The sequence below is a fragment of the Chiloscyllium punctatum genome, chromosome 10 (genome assembly GCF_047496795.1).
Source record: "Chiloscyllium punctatum isolate Juve2018m chromosome 10, sChiPun1.3, whole genome shotgun sequence".
In the NCBI taxonomy this organism is placed as follows: domain Eukaryota; kingdom Metazoa; phylum Chordata; class Chondrichthyes; order Orectolobiformes; family Hemiscylliidae; genus Chiloscyllium; species Chiloscyllium punctatum.
This window is the reverse complement of record NC_092748.1, coordinates 69,988,923-70,002,470: the sequence shown is the minus strand read 5'-3', so window position 1 is coordinate 70,002,470 and position 13,548 is coordinate 69,988,923. Positions and strand designations below refer to the sequence as shown.

At 40.2% G+C, this 13,548-nt stretch overlaps 1 protein-coding gene across 5 annotated transcripts in view; it reads right to left on the bottom strand.

The window, feature by feature from the left end:
* Positions 1–13,548, bottom strand: part of LOC140482267 (sodium-driven chloride bicarbonate exchanger-like) — a 281,516-nt gene that overhangs the window by 95,794 nt on the left and 172,174 nt on the right. For all 5 annotated transcript variants that reach the window (XM_072579457.1, XM_072579456.1, XM_072579455.1 and 2 more), the window contains one exon: positions 3,204–3,350. In XM_072579457.1, the coding sequence (XP_072435558.1) occupies positions 3,204–3,350 (147 nt within the window). The remainder of the gene's footprint in view (positions 1–3,203; positions 3,351–13,548) is intronic.

Genomic DNA, 13,548 nt, shown 5'->3' with positions numbered 1-13,548 from the left:
TAACTGTCTTCCTGTTTGTCCGATGTAGTGTTTTGTGCAGTCCTTGCATGGGATTTTGTATACTACATTAGTTTTGCTCATGTTGGGTATCAGGTCCTTCGTTCTAGTGAATTGTTGTCTGAGCGTGGCTATTGGTTTGTGTGCTGTTATGAGTCCTAGTGGTTGCAGTAGTCTGGCTGTCAGTTCAGAAATGCTCCTGATGTATGGTAGTGTGGCTAGTCCTTTGGTTTACGGCATGTCCTTGTTCCATTGTCTCTCCCTTAGGCATCTGTTGATGAAATTGCGAGGGTATCCGTTTTTGGCGAATACCTTGCATAGGTGTTCCTCTTCCTCTTTTTGTAGTTCACCACAAAGGTTTACAGGAAAGCCACACACACAGATCAAGTCCTAAACTATGAAAGCAACCACCCCAACACACACAAACGAAGTTGCATCAGGACACTATTCAAAAGGGCCACAACACACTGCAGCACACCAGAACTACAAAAAGACTACCATACATCAGGAGCATTTCTGAACTGACAGCCAGACTACTGCGACCACTAGGACTCATAACAGCACACAAACCAACAGCCACGCTCAGACAACAACTCACCAGAATGAAGGACCCGATACCCAACATGAGCAAAACTAATGTAGTGTACAAAATCCCATGCAAGGACTGCACAAAACACTACATCGGACAAACAGGAAGACAGTTAACGATCCGTATACACGAACACCAACTAGCCACGAAACGACACGACCAGCTATCCTTAGTGGCCACACACACAGACGACAAGCAACATGAATTCGACTGGGACAACACTACCATTACAGGGCAAGCCGAACAGAGAACAGCCAGGGAATTCCTAGAGGCATGGCACTCATCCACAGACTCTATCAACAAACACATCGACCTGGACCCAATATACCAGCCACTACAGCGGACAGCTGGAACTGACAACCAGAAGCAGCAGAGACAGGCCACTATAAATGCCGGAGGAAACAGCACAGAAGTGCTTCACAGGAGGCTCCCAAGCACTGAGGATGTCACCTAGACAGGGGACGAAATGTTTGCAAGACAAATTCCCAGCTCGGCGAACAGAACCACAACATCCATAAAGTTTAAAAGACTGAGGGATGACTTGATTGAAGTGGATATGGTCCTGAAACATCTTGACAAGGTAAATATTAAAATTATATTTCTTCTTATGGATGAGTTTAGAGGGTACTGTTTCAAAGGCAGTTGTCATTCTTTTAGGACAGAGATGAGCAGGATCTTTTTTTCCCCAAGGTGCTGGAAATCTGCCTCAGAAGTCAGTGGTCAGGGTCATTGAATACTCCAAGTCGAGATAGACAGAGGATGGTTAGGCAAGGAAATCAAAGGTTATGAGGGCAGATGGAAAAATGGAACATGAAATACAAACGCATAGTCTTATTGATTAGTGGATCAGGTTCCATATAGAGTCATAGAGATGTGCAGCACAGAAACAAACCATTCAATCCAACTCATCCATGCCGCCCAGATATCCTAAATAAATTTGTCCCATTTGTCAGCATTTGGCCCATATCCCTCTAAACCCTTCATAGTCATATACCCATTCAGATGCCTTTAAATGCTGTAATTGTACCAGCCTCCACCACTTCCTCTGGCAGCTCATTCCACACACACACACCCCACCTCCTGCATAAAAAAGTTGCTCCTTAGGTCCCTTTTAAATCTTTGTCCTCTTACCTTAAACCTATGCCTTCTAGTTTTGGATTCCCCCACCCTGGGGAAAAGACCTCATCTATTTACCCAATCCATGCCTTTCATGATTTTATAAACCTCTATAAGGTCACCTCTCAGCCTCCAATGCTCCAGGGAAAATATCCCAAGCCTATTCAGCCTCTCCCTATAGCTCAAACCCACCAACTCTGGCAACATCCTTGTAAATCTTTGCTGAACCCTTTCACAAGTTTCACAACATCCTTCTGTAACAGGGAGACCAGAATTGCATGCAGTATTCCAAAATGGCCTAACCACTGTCCTGTACAGCCACAACATGACCTCCCAACTCCAATATTCAATGCACTGACCAATAAAGGCAAGCATACCAAACGCCTTCTTCATTATCCTATCTACCTGTGACCCCACTTTCAAGGAACTATGAACCTACACTCTTTGTTCAACACTCCCCAAGATCTTACCATTAAGTGCATATTTATACTTAAATCAGAGGAAGCCTACACATGACCGTGATAGTTAAATAACAACAATTTAACACTGGGAGCATTGATACTGGTGTTAAGGAAAGTCCTTTCCCCTTTCTCAGGGGGAACTACTGCCTTGGGGAACTGCTGACCAACCAATGACCAGCAGCTCTGCAGTGCCAGCTGCAACAGTTTTAAAATTTTTGTCAGTCCCTCCACAATGAGGGACTCAATTAAGTCTGTGGTCAGAAATGCAGGGATGATTTTGGCCAGAGTGGGTGCATTCAAAGGGCCCAGAGGACTAAAGAAGCAGGGGTCCTACCCACCACCCCTTTCACAAAACCAAACAGTTAGCTTCAATTGCACTAGACATCTTGCATGCATGGGTAAAATACCAACAGCGGCACAAAGAGGTATTTAAAATGCCATTAATCGCTGGTTGAAACTTCAATTAGAATTTCTAAAAAATGTCAGCTAACACAAAGAATATTGCCAGAGCTTGATACAGGAAGAATGATTCTAAGATTTTAAGGATAAGAACTGCGTGCATTTAACATGTGAAATGATAGCATATTCAGGCTTTCGTCATTACATTGATGAGATTTAAAGCCTATTATTACTCTTAGGTGTACATTCCACTTTAATTAGGATTGCTATTACACAATTTACATTTGTATTCTGAATGAATATGCGTCATTAACCTTACAGCTCAGTCCTTAACAAAAAAGTAAGATATTATGATTTAACCAGCAACTTCAATTGTGCTCTATAATTTTACAGAGTGAGCCTTATCAATGAGCAAGCATGAACCTATTCAGTTTTATAGGGTTAGCCATCGCAATATATTCCAACTTCAAATAGAATATCAGAGGAAAGTTAGTGAAGGGCAACAGAAATTTGCCTTACTGGCAACACCATGAAAAGAATATACAATATTTTTGTGTGGTTAATATCATCATTTTTCAATAAAATCCCTGAGCAATATAGTAAGAGCTGTATTTGAGAACAATAACATGAAATACACACACCTGGGAAGGTACACTTTTTGGTGGCTCTATTCGAATTGATGGATCCCACTCCCCTGGTGGCAAAACAGTTACTTGATCAAGAAATTCATCCACACCAGCAACTAAGTCATTACGATCTTTTGCTTTGTATGCAACATCATGAAATACCTGCAACATAGTTTCAAATTTAAGAATCAATTATCCAGGGCTCTCTGTACACACCAATTAGCTGTAATTCAATGTTTGTGTTTCAGTACGCATCACTTATTCATTTTACTATTAATAGTATTACACATTTAGGGATAAGACTCCAACTAGAATAATCTTGCAGCTGAAAGAAACATATTAGCATGCAGTCTAAACGTGAAAAGCTTTTAAAATATGTAAAACGTAACACCTTTATCAGGATAAAGATGCCTTAATTTTAGAAAATCTTAAATTTAAAAAAAATTCTATACAAATTACGCATCTGTATGAATTAATTTAAATGTAACATTACTGCTGAACATGGAAACACCCAGGAACAGAAGAAAGTATCATTTTAATTTTTCCAGCTAATGGTTTAATATTTATTTAGTTATATATTCAATGCTTTCAAAATGATCTGGAATACATGGTTTCAAATGTTGTCATTTTTGTAATTTTCTAATTGCAAAGGGACACTGAGAAAGGAAGCCGGCCCTTCCTGATTTGAAAGGAAACTTTTGTATGTACTGCAATGCCAAATATAACAGTTTATGTTTAGGCAATTTACAACTATCATTCCCTTTCCTTAATTGGGTCACCAAGACAGAAGAAAACCAATTAGTCTTAATAAGCAGAAACTTGTATCTTTATAGTTCATTATATGTTAACAATACAGTATAAATTAGACATTTTTACAAAACTGAGGAGTGCTGGTACAAAGGTTTGTCCTCTTCAAATCCGAGGATAGGCTTTCTTCATGCTCCAAATACTCATGACATCATACTGGCTGGAACTTAATGAAGTCTTCAGCATTAACCATTTCAGCAACTTTACCTTTGCAACAGCTCCCCAAGCTTTCTTTCCTCAGATTATATTTCTATGTTTATAGATTCACAGATTCCATTGAGAGTTTTGCAATTCTTTCACAATGTGTTCTCAACAAACTTAAAAGATTGATTGGTATGGCTTGAGGAATTGACTTTGATTTCTGTTCTTGACCCCGCATGATCTCTAAATTCCCTCCACACTGAAGGACCTTTTATTGCTTGCACATCCTTTGCTAAGGAGGTCATACCTGCTAAACCCACTAGTTGGTGCATTACTTAATCTGAACGATGCTCAATCTCCTGACTTTCTTTTTTAGAGGAACTCATCTCTGAAGCAGGCAGCCCCATAATATCATCTGAGCATTGTTTAATCTTAGGAATTTCCTTCAACGAAGATGATTACTCTCTGCAAATATTTTTGCAGGAACCTGAATTTCTGCAGCAGGCAACCAGTTCTTGATCATGTCTTGATTATGAAGACAATGATTATCCCACCGCAGTGCTGGCTCCCATGGAGTCATATGCATACCATCTTCAATCGGAGCTGAAAATCTCTATTTTAAGTCTGCTTATACATCCAAATTGAAGAATGTAAACTCTTTAGTTCAATTGTAGATTAGTTTGAAGATCCTCTCATGCTGCTGAACCCAACATGTTCACATCCTCTGTCATGCTACTGGACAATTGTTGCTGACTTACCTTTGATAATGCTTTTTTTGAAGATGAAGCATTGAAATACTCCTTATCATCTAACGTCATTTTTTACTCCATTATTAGAATTGTTTGTTAGGCTGCATTGATACCTGAACAGCTTCAGTTAAAAATTGATGAATGAACTCAAAGTGGGTTATACAGCTCATTCTTCTTCACCTTGTCTGCATCATTTTGCAAACTTTGCTGATTTTTATTGTCTCAATTCCCTTCAGTGTTGATAGGAATGGCAATATTTCTGTCAATTCTGTGTACGTGCAAATTTTGATTCTATTGACAAAATGAAATAGTTATCTTTTCTCACTACAGATAATCTCACTCAATTGTTGCTTCTTGTTGGGATGCATGCTCAAGACTAAGGTTTCTAGATTTTAAACAACATGTATTCTCTACTTCCTGACACCCTTTGTGTTGCCAGGGTGATTGTAGCAAACTTTTGACAACTATTCCAACTGGACCATGCAGATTAACTTCTATAGGTTGTTAACTTTGTTACATCATCCATGGCAAATAATATGACATGACAATGATGCTTGCTCCAGTAACAAGTTTAGAATTAATTAGATATCCATTGGCATAAACAGGCACTGTCAAACATTAATTGTTCAAATAATCAAATTCCCACAGGAAGACATTGGACATCTTTTCTGATGCTAATGGCATTACCAATTAACATCTTGGAGTAGATATTTGACATTTTTGATGCTCTGTAACAATGCGTAACTTCAACAGGTTTACCAGATACGACAATAGTTTTAAAGATGAAGCATGATTTTTATAGAGCTGGGCACTGTGTGTGCCTGTGACCCTTCTGCGTCCACAATACTGACATTGATTCTTAGTATCTGCTGTCTGGCCTACTCTTTGTGTAGGTTTGTCACAGTTCAGAATTTTTCCTTACAAATTGAACAAGATATGTTGTTTTCCTGTAATAAGGTTGTCCTTCTCCTCTCATAATTTTGCTGTGATTTTTCCTGCCTTCTATTTCTAGCACAATCTGAACAGCTTTCTCAATAGTCAAACCTTCTTAGGACTGGAATTAATCTGACAAAGACTCATCAATAATTCCATTGATAATTCTAAAAATGAATCTAGGAAATTCTGATGTCAAAGGTCCAGTGTCACAGTTTTTCGTTAATCTGTAGAGATCATTAAGGAACTGGTGTATAGTTTCCCTGAATGATGAACTCTTCTGTTAAATTTTGCCCTTTCAATTATTTTATTTTTTCTTAAAGCTTGTAGAATTTCATCAAACTTGTCTGTGCTTTTTTTATGCCTTAAACAGCTGCAAATTATCAGCTGTAGGTCCAATTGAATACAATAGTGCACTTACTTGTTCAGACTGTGTTAGTATGTAACTTGGAAGCAATTCTGTACCTTAATTGCTTTCTCTACCCATGTCCAACCCTGTGATCTTATTAGCTTGTTTCTAAAGTTAAATCTGCCAGGCAGTATTACTTGTGCCATTTCTTCCTAATGTGATTATTTATTTTTCTTACTTTAAAACTGTCTCCTTCTGTGGTATCCCAATTTCACTTTCATTCATGGCTTTGAAGGCATTTATTACTACAGTATATTAATGCTGCTTTCATCACTTTGCCAAATTTCTTTTTACTTTTGCAATATAGCAATGCTATTTACTTTCCTTGTCTTAAAGCTTCAAATTCTATGGTAAAGCAATGCTATATTTCAGTACTGTTTACTTGGGCTTTTCCCATGTTCTTGCAGTCAAAATAGAGAATTCCAGCCCTCTGCTGATAAAATGGAGATTACAGCTGATTTCCTGCCTTCTATAGTTCAATAAGCAATGCCCATTTATTTCCATGACTTTCTCAAATAATGCCTGATAGCCTTAATAAATTCTTCCAGATGCCAGTACAGTTTAAATTATGGATCTCCTGCTTTTAATATGAGCTGATCATTCTTCTTACTATATTCTTTTGTTATATTCTGCCCACTTAGGCTTCTAAATTGCCCCTTTGTCACTCAATTCTGGCGTCATGGTGTTACCTATAATCATGAGCTCAGTTTAAATTACTTCTATGGAAGATGATCTCCCTCCAGTAGCCATACCTCATGATGTCCACTCACCATGGCAGCAATGCTCATTGTGAGTAGTCCTTTTAAACTTATAGATTTCTCTGATTTTTCTGTGCTGTTACTTTAAAGTTCTCTCTTTACCCAGAAGGGATTCTTAGCTTTACTCAGAGACTCCATTCCTGCTTGCTATTTAGCTAAACCTCTAATCAGGACTGAAGAGTCACTGTACTAGAAATATTAACCTGCTGCTTTCATCTTGTAGATGCTGCCAGGCCTGCTGAATTTTCCCCAGCAATTTCTGCTTTGTTTCAGATCTCCAGCATCCACAGTCTTTTTTTTTTAAACTTTCATCAGGATTGCTCCTTCAGATCCTTGCTTCCCAATAGAATTTGTAACTGCTCCTTGTGACTAGCTTCTTGCTTACCCTGCCCTCTACCAGGTTTGAAATAAAAGGGTTTACTTCTGTAGTGATTGGAACTAGGTGGATCTTGTTGACTGTTATATCCTTGATTGGGGTTGTTAACCTTGGTCAATCAGGGAACCCTAACTGGTTGATATAAACAGAGGATTACATCATTTATTTGTTTTGTTTGGTTTAAACTGAAAATTATAAGTTGCAAGTCTGTTTCCATATCCCATAGGAATTTTATTAACATGAGACGACACAATCACTTCAATTAGGACCTAAATTACCTCCATTAAGGAGGAGATAGTTCCTCTTGGATTAAGAATTGGACTTGGGAGGTTAAGACGTTGTATATACTACTACAGTTTTGCTACATTACTGTAAAATATATTTTGGTGCATTTAAAGTGAACTGAATCAACTTTTCACTTTATAATGATTCAATTTAAGCCTGAGATTTTTTTGTTAAATCTTGCTATGTATTGAATGTGAAAAGAATGCTAATTTTCGAAATTCATTAAAATATAGATTTATGTTAAAAAAATAAACAGAGGATTCAGAATCTCCTCAATTCTGCGACTAACTCTGAGCTGGCTGATCCCAGTCAGTATACTGTGCACACATAAATAAAGGGTGACTTGGTAACAGGATACCAGCTTCTCCACAGTTATTTCAACTTCTTGGGGCTGTTTCTCTCTTGTTGATCTTTCCACAAGCTTATCTGCAAGTTACTCGGCTGCTTGTGATTTTGTGAATTTTGTGATTTTATTCTTTCAGCAAACAATTGGAATTTCAGATATTTTCATTTTTAAAAAAAGTTGCTAGCTTTGATTGTATTCATACTTAGAACTAAGATATCAATGCAGAAACATTTAATACGAGTAAAACAAAAAGGGCTAGTTCTACTTCAGACGTAATTACAGTAACACTTCTAGAAAGGCAAACAACTAGCACTCACCTGGGGCAATTCAGGTGTGTCTTCAAATGTTCTGTTGAGCAATGACTAAAGCTTCTCTTGTCACTCAATTTATCAGGAAAATTATCTCAATAATCAACAGAAGGTCTATTAAATATCCCTTGAGCACCTTAACAATTCTAATGAAACTGACTGTCACTTGATGAAAATATTTATAGATAGTGAAGAAACATGATACATTCACTGGAATTTCAAATTAGTTGGGGTTTGTATACTGGGCAATATCAAACCAATAGAAAGGGACAGGTGTATACCACAGGTATATACCCCAGCTATAGCTGGGGGAAAGGCAATTAAAATGTGATTAGGCAAGATTTAGGAAGTATAGGTTAGGGGAGGAAGCTGCAGAGGATGGGCACAATTGAAATGTGCACTTGTTCAAGGAACAGCTACTGCATGTCCTTGATAAATATGTCCCTATCAAGCAGGGAGGAAATGGTGGAGCAAGGGCGCTGTCGTTTACTAAAGAAATCAAATCCCTTGTCAAGAGGAAGGAGGCGGCTTATGTAAAGATGAGACATGAAGGCTCAGTTAGGGCTTTTGAGAGTTACAAGTTAGCCAGGAAGGAACTAAAGAGAGCACAAAGAAGAACCAAAAGGGGACATGAGAAGTCTTTGACAGGTAGAATCAGGGAAAACCTTAAAGCTTTCTATAGGTATGCCAGGAATAAATGAATGACTGGAGTAAGATTAGGACCAGTCAAGGACAGTATGGAGTTGTGCTTGGAGTCTGAGGAGATAGGAGAGATGCTAAATTAATATTTTTCATCAGTTCAAAGTTTGTGAGAAGATTTGTAGCTCGGGTGCTTGTTGTTGTGGTTCTGTTCGCCGAGCTGGGAATTTGTGTTGCAGATGTTTCGTCCCCTGTCTAAGTGACATCCTCAGTGCTTGGGAGCCTCCCGTTAAGTACTTCTGTGATGTTTCCTCTGGCATTTATAGTGGTTTGTCTCTGCCGCTTCCGGTTGTCAGTTCCAGCTGTCCGCTGCAGTGGCCGGTATATTGGGTCCAGGTTGATGTGTTTGTTGATAGAATCTGTGGATGAGTGCCATGCCTCTAGGAATTCCCTGGCTGTTCTCTGTTTGGCTCGTCCTATAATAGTAGTGTTGTCCCAGTTGAACTCATGTTGCTTGTCATCCGCGTGTGTGGCTACTAAGGATTGTTGGTCGTGTCGTTTCGTGGCTAGTTGGTGTTCATGGATGCGGATCGTTAGCTGTCTTCCTGTTTGTCCTACATAGTGTTTTGTGCAGTCCTTGCATGGGATTTTGTATACTACGTTGGTTTTGCTCATGCTGGGTATCGGGTCCTTTGTCCTGGTGAGTTGTTGTCTGAGAGTGACTGTTGGTTTGTGTGCTGTCATGAGTCCTAGTGGTCGCAGTAGTCTGGCTGTCAGTTCAGAAATGTTCTTGATGTATGGTAATGTGGCTAGTCCTTTGGGTTGTGGCATGTCCTCATTCCGTTGTCTTTCCCTGATGCATCTGTTGATGAAATTGTGGGGGTATGTTTTTGGTGAATACCATATGGTATTCGCCAAAAATGGATACCCTCGCAATTTCATCAACAGATGCCTAAGGGAAAGACAACGGAATGAGGACATGCCACAACCCAAAGGACTAGCCACACTACCATACATCAAGAACATTTCTGAACTGACAGCCAGACTACTGCGACCACTAGGACTCATGACAGCACACAAACCAACAGCCACGCTCAGACTACAACTCACCAGAACGAAGCACCCTATACCCAGCATGAACAAAACCAACATAGTGTACAAAATCCCATGCAAGGACTGGACAAAACACTGCTTAGGACAAACAGGAAGACAGCTAACGATCTGTATCCATGAACACCAACTAGCCACGAAACGACACGACTAGCTATCCTTAGTAGCCACACACGCGGATGACAAGAAACATGAGTTTGACTGGGACAACACTACTATTATAGGATTAATGGTGCTGGAAGAGCACAGCAGTTCAGGCAGCATCCAAGTAGCTTCGAAATCGACGTTTCGGGCAAAAGCCCTTTTTACCGACTACTATTATAGGACAAGCCAAACAGAGAACAGCCAGGGAATTCCTAGGGGCATGGCACTCATCCACAGATTCTAATAAACAAATCGACCTGGACCCAATATACCAGCCACTGCAGCGGACAGCTGGAACTGACAACTGGAAGCGGCAGAAACAAACCACTATAAATGCCGGAGGAAACATCACGGAAGCACTTCACAGGAGGCTCCCAGGCACTGAGGATGTCACCTAGACAGGGACGAAACGTCTGCAACACAAATTCCCAGCTTGGCGAACAGAACCACAACATTTATCATCATTATTCACACTGGGATAAGACAGTGTTGTTGAGGAGAATACTGAGATACATGCTATTAGACTAGACTGGATTGAGGTTCATAAGGAGGAGGTGTTAGCAGTTTTTGGAAAGTGTGAAAATAGATAAGTCCCCAGGACTGGGTGGGATTTATCCTAGGATTCTCTAGGAATCTAGGGAGGAGATGGTAGAACGTTTGGTTTTGATCTTTTTGTCATCATAGTCTACAGGATTGGTGCCAGAAGACTGGAGGATAGCAAATGTTGTCCCCTTGTTCAAGAAGGGGAGTAGAGACAACTCTGCTAATTATAGACCAGTGAGCCTTACTTCGGTTTTGGGAAAAGTGATGAAAAGGATCATAAGAGATAGTATTACAAATCATCTAGAAAGGAATCATTTGATTATGAATAATTAACACAATTTTGTGAAAGGTAGGTTGTGCCTCACAAACCTTGTTGAGTTCTTTGAGAAGGTGACCAAACAGGTGGATGAAGGTAAAGCATTTGATGTGTGTATATGGACTTCAGTAAAGCTTTTGATAAGGTTCCCCATGGTAGGCTATTACTGAAAATACAAAGGCATGGGATTGAGGGTAGTGGTTGATGGGAAATGTTCAACCTGGAGTTCAGTTACTAGTGGTGTATTGCAAGGGTCTATTTTGGGGGCCATTGTCATTTTTATAAATGACCTGGATGAGGGTGCAGAAGGATGGGTTAGTAAATTTGTGGATGATACTAAGGCGGTAGAGTTGTGAACAGTGCTGAAGGATGTTGCATATTACAGAGCGTCAGAAATAAGCTGCAGAGCTGGGCTGAGAGGTGGCAAATGGAGTTTAGTGTGGAAAAGTGTGAGGTGATTCACTTTGGAAGGAGTAATAGGAATGCAGAGTACTGGGCTAATGATAAGATTCTTGGTAGTGTAGATGAACAGAGAGATCTCGGTGTACGTGTACATAAATTCCTGAAAGTTACCACCCATGTTAATAGGGTTGTGAAGAAGGCATACGGTATTATTTTATTGGTAGAGGGATTGAATTTTGGAGCCATGAGATCATGTTGCAGCTACACAAAACTCTGGTGCGGTTGCTCTTGGAGTATTGTGTACAGTTCTGTTCGCCACATTACAGGAAGAATGTGGAAGCATTGGAAAGGGTGCAGAGGACACTTACCAGGATGATTGTATTTTCCTCCTGCTAGTGTGTTATTAGTTAAATAATCATCTCAATGTGCAACAGCATTCATTGCACATACTGCCTTGCAGTCAAACGTGCAGTTATTCCTGAAGCATTCAATGCATTCCTGTGGACGTCTGACAGAATTGAAGAACTTTTATGCACTGGTGTGATTGAGTGTCAGTGGTGGAGAAAGTGAATAGTGATCATGGTGGATGGGGTGCCAATCAAATCGGCCTATTTGTCCTGGATCATTTGGAGTCTCTTGTGTGTTGCTGGAGCTGCACTCATCCAGTAGATGGCAGACAGGCTTTGGGAGTCAGGAGGACAATTCTTCACCCCAAAATTCGAAGCCTTTAACTTGCTCTTGAATCATTTTTGTGATTGGTCCAATTGACAGTGGAGGAATAGTGGATGGTAATGCCATGGCAAGAAAAATAAATTGTTTATCACACCCTAAAGTTGCTTGATAAATCTGAAAAAAACTACTTTAATCTTGTTTCAGATTTATGACTATATTATAGTAAAGAACACTTCAAAATGGAATGGCTGCCACATTAGTCCTACAAAGCAGCTTTACACTACAATTACTCTACATTATCGGAGATTGTACATATAGACACACATACAGCTGAATCTTATGATCTGTTGGCTATATCTGAGTTGTATTAAGCTTTTTGGAGGGGTTTCTGCCGCAAAGCTTCATTACTGCCTCACCATATCTTACCAAACTCACTGCATTAACTATCTCATTGCCCCTATGGCATCCCTCAGATCTGAATCAACCTTACTACATGCTGTCCTCTTGGATATGAGCCACTCAGCTCATATCCAAGAATTCACCAGCTTCTCTTGTGCATGCAACATCTTCAAAAGGCCACTGTGCATCCAGATAAGCACAATCAGTCTGGAGCTGCCTTGCACGGTCCTTGTCATATGCCTCAGACATGGCAGAGGGAAGTCAGTGCCTAGCTCTGCCAAGCCTGGATGTCCTGCTGGCTGACCTGTTGCAAAGGAGGTCTTCTGCTTCCTTATGAGCAGTAGTGGTAGCCACAACATCAGGCCATACCAGCCTGGTCCAAAGTTGCCTTGCAAGGTAAAGCACTTTCATCTTTTGGAGGAATACATAACACCGCAAGAAGAAGTTCGTTGACATTGTCCACTCTGCCAGCATAAGTGTCATTATCATTTTTCCGATATCTCACACTCACTCTATCTATCTCCCACCGAGGCTTGTGTTCTACCGCTCTCACTATTGTCAGTAACATCGGCCCTCACTCATCGTCACCCACCCTAATCCCTGACACTACTAAATCTGTATGTCCTCTGGGCTGCCCAATCACTTACTTGTGACACCTACTCACCTGCAACCAGATTAGCAGCTGTGCCACTCACTCTCATATCCCTTTGTACCGAACTTTCTTTCATTACAAGAGGAAAGGAGCTACCATTAGTGCAGAAAGACACAAGACAGGTGGTGGGCTCTCCCTTAAATGGAAAGCATCTTGCCTCTGACCATCTTGAGTGGCAGACATGACATTTCCATACTCCTGAATTGGTATCAGGGCCTGTCCTTGATTTACTGTGCCAGGAACTCCTGAAAGAAGGCTGTTCCCCTTGACCTGACTGAGGATTGCTGACAACCATGACATGCCTCCAGTCTCAGCTATAAATGACCAGACAAGACAAAAGTAATATGTGCGCAGTATCTCTGGTGGACAGG